Genomic DNA, 18,027 nt, shown 5'->3' with positions numbered 1-18,027 from the left:
TTGAAATTACCGTGACTAAAGTAGACTTGGTTTTTTGTGTTTGTTATTGTTGTTTGTTTTGTTTTTAAGCAGACAAAGGTGAGTAAGCTCCTGCGGTGTTGGACAGTAAACCACTCATCATTTATGGCGGGACTCCAGAGCAACATCTAGTGACATTTGCTCCCCCAAAGACTTCTGCTGTAGCACCAGATTATGTCACAGCGGAGATCAGATGGACTGAGGCAGTTCCTAAACACAGGACGCCTCTGGTCCATGCTGCAGACGTGGCTCAGAAGGAGACCGTCACAAAGACTTAGGAGCAGGAGGAAGGGCAGATTGGCCAGGTATAACGGCGGCAGCACCCCACGTAGTCATCTAGCCCCCCCTCCCAGGTCAAGCATCCCACCTAGTCTGAAGGACACTGGTGCCCTCTCTGTGGGCGTCCGTGAGTTCCATCCTTAACTGGTGCTCTACTCAACCCGATGTTATCCAGTGACTCTCTTCCTCTTGTTATTTGTGTTCTTAGTGGGTTGTGCTGGTGCAGATTAAGATCGAGGAAATAACAAAAATCACCAGTCCACTCCCTGGGTCGTCACAGTCCCATCCAAACGCACAGGCGCTCTCTCTCCTTCCGACTGGCAAGATCCTACTCTCTACCACTCCCATGTGCTTGGGAGTGGACTCTTCCCTAATCAAGCCTCCAGACGTATCATACCCTGGGCTGGCTCGATTCCTCTTCACACCTGCCAACAAAATCTCTAGGAGGAGTGGTGCTAACCAATTCATGGGGACCCGGTGACACAGAAAGGCGATGACCCCGCAAGAAAAGGCATCGGGTGCTTATGGGTCAGAGCCCCAGGGGCCAAACAGGTGGGACCAGCCTCCCCCATCAATGAAAGTGGGGGAGCAAACATGAGCGAAGCAGGTCCCTCGGTGGGAGGAGCCTGCGTGTGGGTGGCGGTGGCAGCCGTGGGCACAGAAGGCGGTATTCCCGAGGCAGCCCGGTGCCCTACTTGTTCACTGCGCTTTTCCAAACCACAAAGCCCTGCTTGGAGCTCCCCTGCCAAGGCTGATCGCAATCTGCCAGGCTATCAGCACCGTCATCTTCCACGGACATGCAGTCGGTGCTGTGAATTCTCAAGGAGCTGCCGGCACGAGTCCCGGCTCTCCGCACAGCCATCACATCTGGCCATCCAGGGCTAGGGTAGCACTTGCCGATCAGCCCAGTCTCCAGCCCCGTTCACCCTGCCCCTTCTCCTCCAGCCCCACCACGACCCAAGCCCTACCATGAGGTTAAACCACCCACCCATCTTCACCCTTGTGTTTCACAGCTGGGAAACGAGCGTTCAGAAGGACAGAGCCCACTGGAGAAACGCTCTAACCCCGATGGCTGCGCCATTCGTCCAAGCCTGTCGCTGCGGCTGGTGCTTGGGTCTACCGAGAGCCGAGAGACTTGGCCCTCTGCCTGGTGGAGCAGGGAAGATGATGGGGGAAACTGGCAACAGGATTTTTCTGCTTTGGAAAAAGACCTTTTCAGCACCTGCCAACCTGATAGGTTTGCCAAGAGCTTTCCATTTGCCAAGAATTCTACATTAAACAAACACACACGCCTACATCACCCCTCCTCCTAAGGACGCATAACCTATTGGGTAAAGAAACAGCCCCAGGAAGGAGGACTAGTACAGGCTCACGAACCCTTCTAGCTTCTGGAGCAGGGTCCATTTTAACCTCTGCCAGATGACCCAGAAGTCTATGCATCTCACATCTTCCTTAATGTAAGTTAAGGGGTTCCAGAGCAAGAAAGTTAGGGTTTGGTTCTGAGCTACAAGGTTTTTGTTGGTGTCGTTGTTTTTATTATACAAATCTATCCACACAAGTTATGAATGTACAGATATATTCATTAAACAATCCTTGGGAGACTGCTAGGTCTATAGGCTCTTATAGGTCTGGGAGTAGACTGGTTTTTGGTTACTGTCGTCCCTGTGTCTCTTTCTTCCTTCCCTCTTGCCTGCAAAGTACAGCCAATGGCTGGAGACACAGGTGACCACCACCATGAAATATGTAGCAGGAGCTGACCTGTAAAAGTTTCTAGACCAAACTGAAGACAGTGACCAAAATTCAGGTGTCCCTGCCTCTTCCCAGGTCTGCCTGAAAAATGTCACCTTGACTCTGAAGCCTGTGTACTTCTCTGCTAAGGAGAGAAGATGGGGTAGGAGGGAATAGACTTGCAGATGCTCCTTCCCAAGCACTCAGCATCCTCAGTTCCTGTCCGTGGGTTGTGTAAAGAAGCCAAGAGCTGGCCACAGCTCTGACCCACAGTTCTAGAGGATTAGCTCATGGACGTTCTTCCGTGAGGGCAGAAGAATCCGGATCCCCAGAGCTCACATGGTACAGTCCTTTTCTCCAAGAGGGCACTCTTGACTCCAGTCTCTCCACTACTCATCCAACCCTTACAGTTTTTCACTGAAACACTCTGAAGTGTACGTGCAAGAGCGAGAATAAAGTTGTATCCCACTCACACGAGGTTTGCTGTGTCATGCTTACACTGATTGGTGAAAAAAAAAAGACTGTGAACCTATGAAATCAACTTGTGTGACCTGGGTTTATGAGCTCCGAGAACAAGACGAAGGTGATAGGATGTCGCTCCTGTGATTCTGCTGCGTTTATATAAGACTCCTCTTGCTAGCAAACTCATCCAGAGGCTGGTTTGATGAAGTAAGCAGTCATGTTGGGAAAGTCCATGTGCCAAGAAATTGTGAGCAGCCTCTAGAAGCCACAGGGGGCCTCTAGGAGCTAGGGAAAGTCAGCAAGGAGCTGGGTCCCAGTCCCACAATTCAACCACTCCCATGTGCTTGGAAGTGGACTCTTCCCTAATCAAGCCTCCAGAGAATACAACCTAGCCAACACCTGGACTACAGCCTTGAGAGACCCTGAGCAGAGGGTCAGTTAAACCACGTCCAGACTCCTGCTCCAGAGAAAGAGACGGTCACTGTGTTAGTTCTCTGGTGCTGTATAACTACCACCAACATGTGGCTTAAAGCAACACACCCTGTTGTTCCGTCTCCCACCAAGTTAGTAAATATGACCAGTGCCCACATGGAAGAAATCTATAAATTCATGAACCATCTTTTTTCTTTTAACCTATATTACAGGCTTGTTAGTAAATGACTAATTTTATATTCCCCATAATTTCACATAGTAAGTTCGATCAGCATTTTCATCGAAAAAGTAGAAAGGGAGGGACGCCTGGGTGGCTCAACAGTTGAGCATCTGCCTTCGGCCCCGGGTGTGATCCCGGGATCCGGGATGGAGTCCCGCATCGGGCTCCCTGCGACGAGCCTGCTTCTCCCTCTGCCTGTGTCTCTGCCTGTCTTTCATAAATAAAAAAATAAAAAAATAAATAAATAAATCTTTTTTTAAAAAAAAAGAAAGAAAAAGCAGAAAGGGAGTAGGTTCCTGTTCAAGAGAAAGTTTAAGGAAATATAAACCTAAGTACTAATCTTAAAACAGCTGATAGCTTTTTTGATGGGACACCCTCCAGGGTGTGGTAGTGACCAGTGTTGACCGCAGATCCAAGTGCATATCCAACCCTAAAGCTAAAAGGCAAGGTCAGAGAAGGGGGTACACCTCCAACACCCTTACTGCACACCTAGAAAGCAGGACTCGACTTTGGCTAAGAGTCTCCCCTCTCTTGGCACGATCCCTCCCCAGTCTTATCCTACTTTTTCCTTCTTTCCTGCCACATCCTGGATTTCTTGGAGGTCATGGCTTGCCCTCAGTTGAAGGGAGTTAAGCCTGGCCTTAAACCCAGGACTGGGTCCTCACCAATTCCAAACACCCTAGACTCATACCCCTGCCTGCTAGACAAGCAGGCCACCAAAAGACTGGTTAACCTTGTGGCTCATAGTTTGCCGGAGTGGCGACCACATCAGAGGAGATCCTACACAACTTCCGGTCTAAACTTTTAATCTGGGGAAGAATCAAGGGGTGTTGGGATACAGGTCCCAAGGTTTACCCTGTGCCAAAGGAATCTTATGCCTTTCCCTGGCATAATCCAGCTGCTGTTTACTCGTCCATCCACCTATGTCTTTCATGTCTTGGAACAGAGAGCATAGCAGATGCATAGCACCACAGAGGTGCCCTAAGGATGCGTGGGGATCCTGAGGCTGGGTGGCCCCAACAGACGCTACACAGATCTTAGTGACAGCTCTTGGGGACAGATGGTGACCACGCAGGACCCTTTTGCTATCAAGTCACTGGCAAAGCCCAGGCAGTGTCAAGCAGAGGAGAACTACAAAGGAAGAGGGTTGAGTAAGATCCAAAAGAAGGCTTAGGGTTGCTGTTGCGGCCAGCGCTCACTGGCTGCCCAGGGCCAGCCTTCCTCTGGCTTCTTCCGGCGGGAAGAAGGAAATGCTCCCTCCAGGTGTAGTTCTTTCTGCTCCAGGGCAGAGAAGCACAATTTTGAGTAGTGGTCCTCCTGCCTGTGAACACAGCTGCCGCTCCTCGTCCCAGCTGCAGGGCTGGGCTGTTAGGAAGATGATCACAGGGTGAACTCACTAGATAAAATTCCAGAAGTTCTGGAACCTCTAAAATCCCGTAGCCCTGGGTGTGAAATCCCCAGCCCGGGGTGTACATACAGGGTGGACCTACCTTAAAGTCAGTGAAGCCTGGAGTGCAGGGCTGCTGGTCTCGGGTGCCCCTTCCAAAGCCCTGTGCCTAATTGTGTGTTTGTCCTTTTATTTTCCCCAAAGAGCACTCCTCATATCTTATAAATTGTGGATCCCCCAAATCCGGGTCCGCTCTTGCAAGGGACAAGCCTGCAGACACAGCAAGGGGTCCCGGGAAGCCAGCGGTCCCTTCAGTCCCTTCGCTGGAGCAAGGATGGCCTCGCTGTGATGGTTCAGTGGCAGGTGGGGAGGGGCGGGGCCCAGCGCATCCCGGGAGCCCCGCCCCCGTCCCCATGCAGGTAAGCACCTGCCAGGCGCCTCGGGGCGGGCCCAGCAGGCTCCCAGTGACCCAGCGCTGCGCCAGCCCGGGGAACGTGCGCCCATGCAGGCAGCCCAGCCTCACCTGGCCGGGCAGGTGGGTGGCACCTGCGGGCCAGGCTGCTGACCAGGGCACGTGGCCGACCAGGGCACGTGGCCAGGGGGAGAGCACCTGAGAGCTGCGGAAACCATGCCACAGGGCTCGACTCAGGGGCTTGCAGGTAAAACCTGGTGGAACTGTATACACTGAAGGTCTGTGCCTTTGTTATATGTAATCATACCTCCGTTTAGAAGGAAGGGGGGCGGGGAGAAGAACCCCTGGGCTCCCATGTGTTTCTCACTTTCGCAGATTCGACTACTTATTAGAGAGTGGAGGGGTGCAGAATGTTGCACCTGGAAAGCTTTAGGGAGCAGGGTCTGGGAAGTCACTTTCTGCCTCCTCGGGGCAAAGGAGAACCAATCCTGCCACTACTTATCACCACCTTAGGAAGAAAGAGTAAGGCCTCCTGGACCTCACCTTTCTTGTCAGCAAAGAGGGGTAATCGTATGGAAGTTGAGCTTTAAAGGAGGTGATGAGGGGGATCCCTGGGTGGCTCAGTGGTTGAGCATATGCCTTTGGCTCAGATTGTGATCCTGGGGTCCTGGAATCGAGTCCACCACGGGCTCCCTGCAGGGAACCTGCTTTCCCTTTGTCTACGTCTCTGCCTCTCTCATGAATGAATAAATTAAATCTTTTTTTAAAAGGAGGTAATGAGGATGCATAGCACCCTGTCTGGCCCACAGTCTTCACCTAATGGGATTTTGGTCCTTCCCTCAGAACAGCAGGCTGAGAATGTCTTTGCTAGGTCCCCAGAGAGATCCAGAAGGTAAGACCTAACCCCACCTCTCAATTACAGTCACCTGGAAAGAAGGGCCCATCAAAAGCAAAGCTTTGAGGGAAACAGCCATCAGTCAAGGATATAGGACTGAGGGGCAGTCTGGTTAAGCAGTGCTAGCAGCTTAGAGAAAACACACCTGTAACCAGTCCTGAAATATTAGCTTAAAGAAAAGACTGAAACCTAGAGATATCTTATCCTCTTACTTCTTGGGTCCATAAGGCTGAGAAAAGTAGAAAAACAAATGTAAAATTTGACCCCGATGATTGGCCGAATGTCTGTGCTAGTAAAATTAGAGGTGTTCTGAAGAAAGCAATGGTCAAGAAGCAGTAGGACTCAGAAAAGCAAAACAGAGATATATGGGAGGATTTGAAAACCTTGGGATTTTCTGAATTCTAAATCCTCAAAGAGCCTCCTTTGTCAGCTGAAACAACCCCCTTCCTCCAGTCTTCTGAAACACTTCTTGAAGACACTGTCATTGCTGTGCATGAAAGAGTCACCCTCCAAGAGAAACCCAATTCTCCTCATGCACTAGTATGTATGGTCTCCAGAAATGATCAGAGTTATAGCCCAGTATGTCCCCAAAGGAAGGGCAAAGGCAAACTCAAGCCGAGGAGAATAAGGATTTGAAACCAACATAATTTTAGGATTTTTTTCTAATTTCACTGACAAACTGGGGGGGGGGGATATGTGTGGGAATAGATTTTTAGGGTGCTCAACAACAGAGGGAAGAATATAATTCTGAATTAGCCTGAATTTATTGACATATAATTGTTACAGAGATTCTGGGTTTACTATGCTACCATGAGAAGCATAGGACTCCAGGTGATTATCCCTAAAGTACTGAGTGTCGTGTGTGACGCAAGCTGTCCATTATATGTAGGTTATCTAACACGCTCATAAAATGCCATTACCAATTGGAAATGGTTTATATGGGACCGGGCCCTGCCCCCTGGGTCCTGGGGATACTCCAGGGACACCTGCAGATTACTTAGTTGAAGATTACTTTGGACCTCTTCCATTGTGGAAAAGGCAGAGATTTTGCCCCACTGGAACAAGCTCACATATCTGGATTTGGAATTGCTTCCCTGTGTAGCCTATCATTGTGGCATTCTATGTGACACTGCTTCTGACCAAGGAATTCGCTTCACAGTAAAAGAGGGACGGCAATGGGTGGATACCCTTGTGATTTGAGCCTATCACTCAGGTGCAGTAATTTGTTTTGAACTGTGACTTGGATTATTGAAGATGGGTTTCAAGACTGGCTCTGAGACAGTATCTAATGAAGCTTGAAGGACATTGTCCTTTTAGACAAGTGTTCAGAACCAACCATTAATAATATGTGGGGCAGCTTCTCCCATAGCCAGACTAAGCAGGTCTGGAAGACGGGGGAGTGGGGATGATGCCTGTTCCATTTAATCAAACGACTCACTCTCCTCACCTGTAGACCCCACCAGTTTAGAGGTGTTGAATCCAAGAAAGGACTGCTCCACTATTGGGGCAGCCAGCCATTAGGGTAGCTCCCTTTGGAAAGGGGAAGTATGAAGATTCAGTTGCATGAGGGAGAGCTCCATTACCTAAGCAGAACGTTTTGTTTAAGAGTGAACAGAGAAATCAGAGTGGATGTGGATGTGGAACAGCAAAAGAGCGAGACTATAATAAACAATATTTTTTTTCTTCTTTTGGGTCTCCACTATCTGAACTCATTCCAAAATTTGAAAATCCATTATTTTATGAGTCTTATGGGGAAGCATGAGCAGCGAGTTCATAGACACAGGACATAAGCTCTGCCAGCTTAGATGTTACTGCCCAGAACTTTGCATGTGGGACCAGGAAAAAAGAATCAGGGTCAGTTTACAGTCCATCCCCATAGTGGTGGTGGTAGAACCAAGGAGCAGCAAGCAGTCCGAGGAGTGGTTATGCAGGGACCAGCATCGGGGGACCGTGGCACCCAAACCAAGATGTTTTTGAGATGTGATTGGCCATGGTCCTAGACCTCTAGCTTTCTTGTATCCAACCCATTTTCAAGATTGTTTCTCCTACAGATCTTGTGAGGTCCCAATAGGCTTCTGTTAAACTCCTGTCCAAGTTAGCTAGAGTTGGGTTTGTTGTTCGGAATCATGAATCTAAGTAGCCTATCTCATCTGGGCTCTTTCCTTTGCTTCTACTCACAGTAGGCAGGGAAGATGTTACGATGTTGGCTCTTATATTATCAACCCTAGAAAGAAACAGCTCAGAGAAGGACTGAACACGGCTCATCCACAACAATATCCCCTTTATTGATATTAATCACAGTTATGAGGTCTTGTCCATCAGAAAGTTTGCATTATGTAGAACTACATACAAAGACATAAAAATAAACGTATACCAACCACCAAACCAGTTAATTTCAACCAATCAAAACCTCTGAATGTATCTTCAATTTTGTTCATCAGTGCTTCAGAAGAACATACACAGACCCAGCCTAAGGTTGGCTGTGGGGGTCTTAGAGCATTCACAGAGCAGGGTATTTATTCACCCTTGGAAGCAATTCAACATGTAAACTCAGAGGGAAGGCATTGATAACCCAACACCTGAAAGCTGGCTCTTGGGCTGCCTGCCTTGCTGGCGGAGCCCACTCAAGGTCCCATATGCTCCTTTGACCAATGAGGACGGCAGGCCTTACCTATGTTTGAAGCAGACAGATTATATCACCCCTGTTGGAGAAACTACGTGTAGGAAGGAGCAGATTGGCTTGTAGACTACTTAAGTCATCCTTTAGAGTCACTTCAGGATAATGACTTGGCTAAGATTTACCCTACAAGGGGAATGTTAAAGAAAACCCAAAACAAACAAACAAACAAAACCTCTCTTTTTCTTCCTACCCCTTCTCCCTTCTTCATCCTAAACTGTCAGGCCAAACTCCAGGAAAGCCTGCAGCAGCTTAAACATTCAAGGTCAGGTTACAGGTCACATAGTCAATAGGGAAGGACCTATTGCAGATTCCAAATGTCTTTCTCTGACTTAAGTTAGCTTAAGTGGCTCCCTTCGTAACTACACGAGGGCTTGAGTTCCAGCTGTCTGCTGGTGTCCCCAAGTCTCTTAGAAAACTGAAGGCTATAGACTTATGGAAATAAATGTCTAGGGGATTTGGAAACCATGACAAACCACTTTGCTCTTGGAATCCATAGAGAGCAGAGGTCTCTAATCAAAGCTGCACTCTCACTCTGTGTTCATAGTCATCTGAATTCCCTTAACATCAATAGTGTCGATTTTTGCCTTCAGAAAAAATAAGAAAGAAAGAGAAAGACTACCCGCCTCCCTTCCCTTTGTGTTCCCCTCCCATACAGCATCTCCCTTGGGGGACGCAGAGGAAGGCATATTCCTCCTTTGGCTGGCTGGACCTTGGAGAGTGGGTTGCTATGTCCACGATGTTCCAGTTCCGGTCTCATGGGTAGACGATCAATGGTGAAAAATCAAGAGGTACCGATGAGAGGTGTCCTGGCCATTCTGCTCTGAGTCATGAGGCAAAAATGCTTAGGAGGCTTCTCTCTTGGTAGTTTGCTCCTGTAGGTGACCTTGAGAAGCTGCCACTGAGCCCACCAAGGGAGACTTGAGACTGTGAAAGCAGAGATTTCCCTGATTGGTGTGTCCTTGGTAATCCTGCTGAAGACAGATTCTATTCTGTGGCCAAACAAAAATCTGTAGTTCCGTGACACCTCAACATTCTAAATGAAACCAATATCTCCCTCCAAAGAAAGGTAAAAATTGTCCTACTATAATCAGAGTCAATCAGGATAATGAGATGAAAAGGAGAGAAAGGAAGAGGGTTTTAATGTAAAGGAAGAGGCCTGTGGTCCCGTAGAAGCCAACCGTTGCAGTTTCCTGGTGCCGCTTGTCCTGGGGTCCGAAGCATCTCAGCACTAGCCCAGGCCAACGTCGAGGGACATCATCACCACGAATCCCAGGATGGAGGCCCAGGAGGCCAGTTTCCCATTACCACTAGGAAGGAAGGGAAATGAGACCTTAACGCGCTCTGGGACATCATCCAAGCTGAAAGAATCCTCTGCGATGTCCAATTCCAACAGAAAATTAATAAGGACAATAATATTGATAAGCAGCATCTATCAGGGATTACTATATGCCAGGCGAACTAGCTCACGTAATCCCAAAGGATAATCACATGAGACCGGTACTGTCAGTGTTCCCTTGTTACTGGTGGGGAAACTGAGGCATACAGATGTAACTTGCCCAAAGGTACCTCTCATGGCTCTGGAATGTATACTTGAATCCAGTGTGGCGATTAAATTCTCGCTGATATTACTGAGTCTGACCTTTAAAGTAGCCTCAACATCATTCTGCTATAAAAACCAAATGGAAGGAAGAAAGGAAGCCCTTACCACCCCGACGCTCAGCCCATAGCTACACAGTGAGAATATGGATGGGTGGGAGGATCTGGAGGCTGGGGACCCGGGGCGGATGAGGGAGGGTTCGCTCTCCAACCTGATCTGAGCCTCGGGGATGATGTCATCCGTGACCACATAGACCATGGCGCCCGCAGCAAAGGCCAGAGCGTAGGGCAGGAGGGGCTCGGCCAGCACCACGGCGAAGGCGCCAAAGACCCCGGCCAGCGGCTCCACCATGCCGCTCAGCTGCCCGTACCTAAGGAGAGACCAGAGACAGGTGTCACCATGGGGAGGGCCGAGCAGACGCTCAGTAGCCAGCGTGCCCGGACTGCTGACTCAGCCCCAGAAAACAGATGCCTTTCGTGCCACAGCCTGGGTGCCCGTGGCAGTGCAAGAGCTCCTCACCGTGTTTTCAGCCACCTCCTCAGTCCTCCGACCTCCTCCGACACCGTAGGTGCCCCCTCCTGGGTTTCCTGTAGAGTTCTAAGTTTTCTGCATTGTCTGTTTTCCGTAACAGCATTATTGAGATACAATTCACATACCATAGGGCACACCCGTTCAATGTGTACAGTTCAGTGGTTTTAGTATAGTCACGGGGTTGTGCAACCGTCGCCACTACCTAGTTCCAGAACATTCTCATCACCACAAAAGGAAACCCCATACCCATTAGCAGCCACTCCCCATCCCTCCCTCCCTCCCCCAGCTCCCAGCAACCACTGATAATGCTTTGCGTCTCTATGGACTTGTTTATTCTGGATATTTCACATAAAGGGACTCATGCAACACTGGCTTATTTCATCTCATGTAATGTTCTCAACATGCGTCTGTGTTTTAATACATATCCGTGTTCCCTGGTCCTTTTGTGAGTATATCCTGCTGTACAGATACACCACATGCTCTCTATCCACTCGCCAGCTGATGTTGACATCGTCTCTTGACCGACACAACGCTGATTAGGAGTCGTATGGACATTTCCCAAGGATGGTTGCCTGTGGTAGGTTTGGGGGTTGGGGCCACCTCTGCGCCCCTTCTGCAGGAGCTGCACCCACGCGCCTCTGCCAAAGAGGTGGACCTACCTGGCCACCTGGCCAGGTGTATACTGAGGGCTGGTCCCCACTACCCGCCATCTTGGATTAAGAAGAGATTTCTTCTTTAAAAAAAAGAATCCCTTCATTTGAGCTAGTGAGAATGAGTCTCTGTTGCTTGTAATCACTTGGGCCCTGATTGAAACAGCAGCCCCCATGAGCCCTGAGAATCCAGAGAGTAGGAGATAAGCTGGGACCTTTTCCCCACGGTTGAGCCCAGCCAGCTGTTGGGTTGAAAACCAACAGACAAGGGAGTTGGGACATCTTTCCCACTATCCTTTGCGTGGGCATTTGGCAAGATATACTAGCTGGGAGCCTCAATCTCTCCATCTGTAAATTGGGGGTTGAGAAACCCAGAAGTGTACTGGGGCACTTCCCTGCCCAGCTGGTCTCCCCAGTGTCAGGACAGGGCTATGACCTCCCACCGCCCCCTGCTTCTCCGTGGCCAGGAGCAGACAGTTGGCATGGGGGAGACACTGTCTATACCGCAGGACCCTCTAAGGGGACACAGCTTCTGGACTTATATACCATGAGCATGGGTTGGCAGTTCTTGCAGCTCTGCAGTGTGTGTACAATTCCTGGCCTTGGCTTTGTCACTTTGGAAAAAAAGTGAGTTCGATGTCAAGCCCAGATGGACTGAGAGAGAAGAAGTTTAATCTTGGAGTCCAGACGGTGATGACGAGGCCCCTCATTTCCCCACCTCCCATCCCGTGGTGCCCCTCCTGTATGAAACAACAGTCACAACTTTGGGCTTCCAGGACTCACATTTGAACCAAATTTCTAAGGCCACCCTGCCCTGCCCTCACCCTGTCCTCTGTTCTGTAGACTGCAACAATGGAGAAAGAGACAAGAGAGGGTAAAATAAAATAATTCAAGTATGTGTAAGAACTTGTAAGTCATAAGGCCCCATAAAATGGAAGGTATTTTTAAATTGTTATTATTAGCAGTCTTTTAAAATGCCCTCACCGTGCATTCTAGAGCAGGGATTGTCTTCACAAAGAGGTATTCTGGGGTTCGGAGTCCTGAGTTGAGGGGCAGATTAGACTTCCAGTCTCAGAGTCACCACCGAGAACTCGTTGTCTGACCCTCTGGGACACGGTTCTCCCCTCTCAAAGCTGAGGACTCCCCTTACATGTCACCAGAAAAGTAACATTAAGGAATAGACCAGAAGAGAAAGGCCTTTGGGGACCATGAAAACACGAAGTCTGAGTGCAACAAGCGTCCTCCCCTAGACCTTATTGATAGAATCCTGATCATCACATTGACGAGGGTTATGACAGGGGCCAATGTAATGACTCGCTGTGGTCAGATGGGCCTAAGTAAAGGCATGTTACGTTTAGAGTAGACACTGGTCTACCTCCTACTTGACGGGGAGAGAACCTAATACTGACTGGGCATTGTGGGGTAGCACCTGGAGGCGTTCTGAAATAGGGAACATGACCACGTGGGCTGGTTTGTGTAAAGGTTGAAGGTCAAGAGATGAGTATCTTGGGCTTCCTTCCACCTTTGGGGCCATGGGATTCAGACTGTCAGCATTTTACCAGAACCTCCAGGGTCACTTCCAGGTCAGAAGAGGAGGTTCTCGAAGAAAGAAGCCCATACGAAGGATTGCTCTGAGCTTCACATCACACACGACCCCGGCCTCTGACAGCTGACACGCTGGAGCACTTACCAGAAGGCTCTCCAGGGGGAGAAGCCAGCCCCTCGCAAGGGGAGGCTGACAGCCAGGCCCTCCGGGAAATTCTGGATCCCAATTCCAATGGCTAAATTCCTGAAAGAGCAAGAAGGCACATGAAGGCAGCACCCACACACGTAGGACCCCGTGGCCTAGACCCAACGCCGTCCTCTGGCGTTGGAGATCCAGGTGAGACCTGTGTCACGTGGAGGAAGGACAAAGGTTAGTGCAGGTGTGTAGGTGGGTGCGGGACACAAGGAGAAGCAGCTGGCACACTGTCCACCCCTTCATGCTGTCCTTGGTCCCCAGGGACACTCAATCTTTACGGTGCCACAGTAAGCAGAGGACGTGCTGGTTGGGCATGAGGATGACCCGTGTTCTACTACTTAGCTGCATAGCTTTGTGCAAACCACTTAACTTTGTTCATCTCAGATCCTTAGAGTAACATAGACGGGCTTGCATGGGGATGATTACAGCTCCCGCGGAGGACCGCCGACGGCCGTGTGGCCCAATGACTTCACGCCTCTGAAGTTCCCAGCACCTGTGAGGTGCTCAGTACGTTGTGGTTTTTATTCCCTTATGGCACGGAGATGGACTCATGGTATTTTATTGAGAAGCAACCTCAGCAATGGGACAGGGACATAGTGAGCAGAATCCAACAGGGGCACAGGTCTCCTGGGCTTGGCTTCCCTGCCGACTCTGCGGGCCTGGCACTGCCACCATACTTCTTTGGGCCCACAGTGGTGTCCACCATGATCCTCTCTCCTCTGCTCCCACGGGACACAGAGGGGCTGTGCTCTGGGAACTGGTCGGGCTCGAGGACAAATTGGTGTCTGCAGAGGGTGACAAGGGCCGGCTTTGGGGACTGGGTTTGGGATCAGGGTCAAGAGTTTCATTTCTCACCTCTTGGGTCCCAAGTCTAGGAATCTCAACCCAGCTTTGGATCATACAGTGGAGTCCTGCTTGAGTTACAGGACCCTATATTCTCCCACCAGCCCTGGGCAGAAATACCCCAGTTCTCTAGTCTTCTGCTATCATTGTCGTAGCCCACACTGACCCTGAGCTCCTATTTTAGGAGCAAGGGGCATCTGAAATATATTCCTTTTTAAGAAATGAGCTTTAAGGGTCCACTTGCCAATATCATCTTGCCAATATGTCACTGGCCCCTGACCTGCCTTCTCAAACAGGCCCTCGAAGTGGCGATCCTTTCTTCCCCACGCTTTTCTAGTCTCCTCTCCCCACCCCCCAAATGGATAAGTGAATACAACCAGCTTTTCGTGACCTTTTGCAAAGCCCTGAATCCAAGGTATCTTTCAGTGGGGAAGATCAGAGGGTCCGACCAGTTCTTGTACTCCCTTTTTTGACCACAGACGCGGCATTTTGTGGCAAGCTCCGGCCCATGCCATCACCTGCCCTGCCATGTTCACAGGCAGGTGAACAGCTTACCCCCAGCCTGACCCCGGAGCTGCCGGCCGGTCCCGGGATTGTCACCAGCAAGTCAGAGGTGGGGCTCCCCGTCCAAAGTCCTCACCATGACGCAGCATGGACTGCAGCCATCCGCCAGGCGGACCATGGAAGCCTCCTCCACATCCTGTCCAGGAGCCACCATCCCGATAAGCAGCACAGAAGCCCCATTCTTCTATCCCTGGCAAGCCACATTACCCCTGCCCTGCCCTGGCTCTGGCATGGTGCTTCCAGCCCAACCAGGTGCCGCACCCTCTGGATCCTGCCAGGCCGTCCTCAGCAGGGCGCCACCTCGCTGGGTGATCACCAAATCTCTCCTAAGTGTTCACCCCCCAACAAGGACTGGACCACGGATTCTCTGCCTTTCCCATCTTCACCAGGCTCTTTGCACACACACATGCTCTCCCACCATGTTCCCCTGCTCCGCTGTATGCCCCGCTTCTGTTAGACATCAACCAGACAGGGGTGACCCAACGGGAGTCTCCTCTACTCACTCTCCCTGTCCCATTTCATCACTTGCATCACCTCAGGACTGAGTTAAACACAAAGCTCTTGGCCCTGGCCCCGATGCCCGGGCCTACCCTTGAGACTCCGGTTCATCGCTATGGTGTTGGGCTTCAGATCTGCAGACTCGAAGAACGCGCTGACAGCACTGAGAGCCAGTGACCTAAGACATCATCAAAATGGGCGAGGACGGGGTTCGTGGTCACGCCCACCTCCCACCCAGGAGCCCCGTCCCTGCCACCCTGCCACCCCACTGAGAAGCACCATGGGGGAGGCCCCAGGTGGGAGCTGAGGACACCAGTGGCTCCTTGTGAATGCACCAGCTGGCCTGCAGACTGGGTGCTTCCTGTGTACAAAACCTGAACTGGGGGGCCCTGGAGGGGATCTGCAGAACAAAGACCAGAAGCAGAAAAGTGGGGGGCTGCTGGGGAGATAGAACCAGCAACAGAAGAGAGGGGTTCCTGGGTGCCCCAGGCCAAAGGAGCAGAAGAGAAGCAGGGCTTGGTGTGGCAGGGCTGGTCCCTGGGAAGCACAAGCTCTGGGCTGACTTATTGGGGGTGTGCGTGGGGGCTGGATCAGCAGACTGGGGCCCGGTGAATGGGGTGCCAAAGCTCAGCCTGCCAAGAAGGAAGCTCCAGATGCTCACTCCCTCTTGCAGCCCTACTGTGCTTTTCCTGGGCTTTCCATGACCAGCTGGACACTCCCTGTAGCATCCCCCAAGAGTGAGGCATGCTGGGCCATCCCCTCCATTGTTCACCTTTTAGGGGAGGGAAAGCCCAGATGAGAGGTTTCCTCTCCAGGACGGGCTACGAAGATTCCAAACAGGATTCAAAGGCAAGGGGAAAAACCCAAACCTTGTCCTTCCCAAGACAGTGAGGCTGCTGTGTTCTGTGTTTTGTTCTCCCCAGAGGGAGCATGAAGACACCATCGCCAGTCTAGACTGTGGCAAATTAGCAGCAGGGAGAGGGAGGTGGGGATGAAGGGCTCATTAAGAAAAGAAACCGCAGGCTCTCCCCTGACGACACCCCTTTCCTTTGGTGTCAAGCCAAGCCCCACAGTGATCTGTCACCTGAGCTGGACCAGGATGAACAGGGACAGGGAGAGAAGGGCCAGGAAAGGTCATCCATGGGGAGAGCAGGGGCAGGGAGGAGAGAGGGGGAGTGGAGGGATGGGGGGCCGGGCCTGGCAAGTGCAACGCTGGCCCTCCAGGCTGCCAGCTAGGAGAGGCTTCCCTGCCTTATCGTCAGACATCACTGATCCCAAGAGACGAGCAACAGGAGGAAAGGCCATCTCGGTGGACAGTTGATTTCTGCTTTTGCTTAGAGCCCTGGAAGCAGCTAGAGGCCTGACCCTGCCAACCCTGACCAGGCCTGGCTCCTCGTCTGCATCCTCATCCTCCTCCTCGGTCCCCGGAGTAAATGTTCGAGAACACCCGGGTTGTAAGGGCCGCTGGAGGCCGGCTGTTCGACACCTTCTCGGTTAAGGGAGAAACAAAGATACAGAGAAGCTGCACGTCTTTGGAGAGATGGTGTGACAGGTAGTGGGTGCGCCAGAAAGACCTGGGTGGGACCCCCAGCTGCACCACTGTGACCCAATGCACGCTATAAGCAACTGGGCCTTGACTTTGTCCTTATCACAGGCGTAAACGCCTGCCATTTTGGGGGTCCTTCTGTGCATGATCGCTGTGAACCGCCGGTCACCCACAGCTCACAGCCCAGAGCCGGTGCTCCTAAAGCAGTCCTCCTGTTAAAATTGCCCGAGGTTCCCGAAGGAGGCGCCACTCAGGCTCTGCTGCTCCCCCGCCCCTGGCGACCTTCCCAGACCCACACCAACTTCTCCAACTCCTGCTCCTCAGCCTTCTGGATCCTGTGACCTCCAGGTCAGAACCAAAGCCAGAAATAGCAACTGGTGGCCAGCTGGGACCTCCCCTCTCAAGGGTGACTCAGAATCCACCACCGAGCCCCACCCATGTGTGAGAGGTTATGTCGGACATGAAGAGAGATGTTAGGAAGCCCCCCCCCCCTTATTTTTAAGGAGTTTACAGTCAAATAGAGGGCAAAACACCTGTCTATAAAGAACCACAGGATGGCACCCAACTCGCCATAGGGAGGCACGAAATGGATGCAGAGAACATTCTAGTAGAGGAACATGATCTGAGCTAGAAAGTGACATTTGAGATGGACTTTGAAGGATGAGGATTCTTTTCACGGACATTGAGAGATGAGGAGATGCATGTCGTATCGGAAGAAGGAAGAGAGCACGCGTGTAAGATGGTAGTCCGGGGGCCATTCAGGCCTTCTTTCCTGCCCCTTCATCAGTTCAAAGTCAACACACACACACACACACACACACACACACACACACGCACACAGGACATGTGCAGAAGTCGCAGCCCAGCTGTCCCAGACATCAGTCTTGTGCACAGGAAAGCTCACTACCTGCTCAGTTTGCTGGCTTCCGAGGGAAAACCTGAGTGCTCAGTGCCCCGGCCTGAGCCCCACCCCAGGGGCCTCCCCAACGCCAAGTGCAAGGTTGCATCCCTCGGGTCTCTAGCCCTCCTTTAGAGGCAGACTCGGTGCTGAATGAGACCGACTTCTTGGCCATGTCCACCCAGACCCCTCACTTCATGTCTTGGGCCTTGCACTTGGGGAAAGCTTTCAGCCTATGTCCTGTGCACAAAGCACAGAGCGCACAGTCCCCGTGGCAACGACCTGTGGCCGAAGTCAGCTCATCTCTCATCTCCCGATACTCTGCCCGTCAGAGGGCACCTAAGGTCCCTCTGCTGGAATAGAAATGATGACAATCACCCTTGCCATTTACTTAAATTGATGAAGTGTCAGGCGTGGTAGCAACACACAGTCCTCTCGTCCACCTTCTAAGTGTTTCCTCCCCATTAATATCCCCATTTTACAGATGGGGAAGCTGCCGCACAAGCCGCTGTGCCCAAGGTCACCCGGCCACGAATCGACAGTGGTCACATTTGTCGGGGCTTCTGGGCCTCACGCAGACCCACAGACCATCTTGGAGAGAGATGGTTACCTGGGCTCAAGTCTCCAGCAGGGGATCAGGTGCTGC

General features: G+C 51.3%; 1 protein-coding gene across 8 annotated transcripts in view; it reads right to left on the bottom strand.

Moving 5' to 3' along the window:
* Positions 1–8,097: 8,097 nt before the first annotated feature.
* Positions 8,098–18,027, bottom strand: part of SLC39A11 (solute carrier family 39 member 11) — a 406,549-nt gene continuing 396,619 nt past the window's right edge. For all 8 annotated transcript variants that reach the window (XM_049113949.1, XM_049113948.1, XM_049113945.1 and 5 more), the window contains 3 exons: positions 12,982–13,080; positions 10,322–10,480; positions 8,098–9,820 (listed from right to left, as the gene is read on the bottom strand). In XM_049113949.1, coding sequence (XP_048969906.1) covers positions 9,742–9,820; positions 10,322–10,480; positions 12,982–13,080 — 337 coding nt within the window. In that variant the 3' untranslated portion in view covers positions 8,098–9,741. The remainder of the gene's footprint in view (positions 9,821–10,321; positions 10,481–12,981; positions 13,081–18,027) is intronic.

The sequence above is a fragment of the Canis lupus genome, chromosome 9 (assembly GCF_003254725.2).
Source record: "Canis lupus dingo isolate Sandy chromosome 9, ASM325472v2, whole genome shotgun sequence".
NCBI lineage: Eukaryota > Metazoa > Chordata > Mammalia > Carnivora > Canidae > Canis > Canis lupus.
This window is presented reverse-complemented; position numbering and strand designations above follow the sequence as displayed.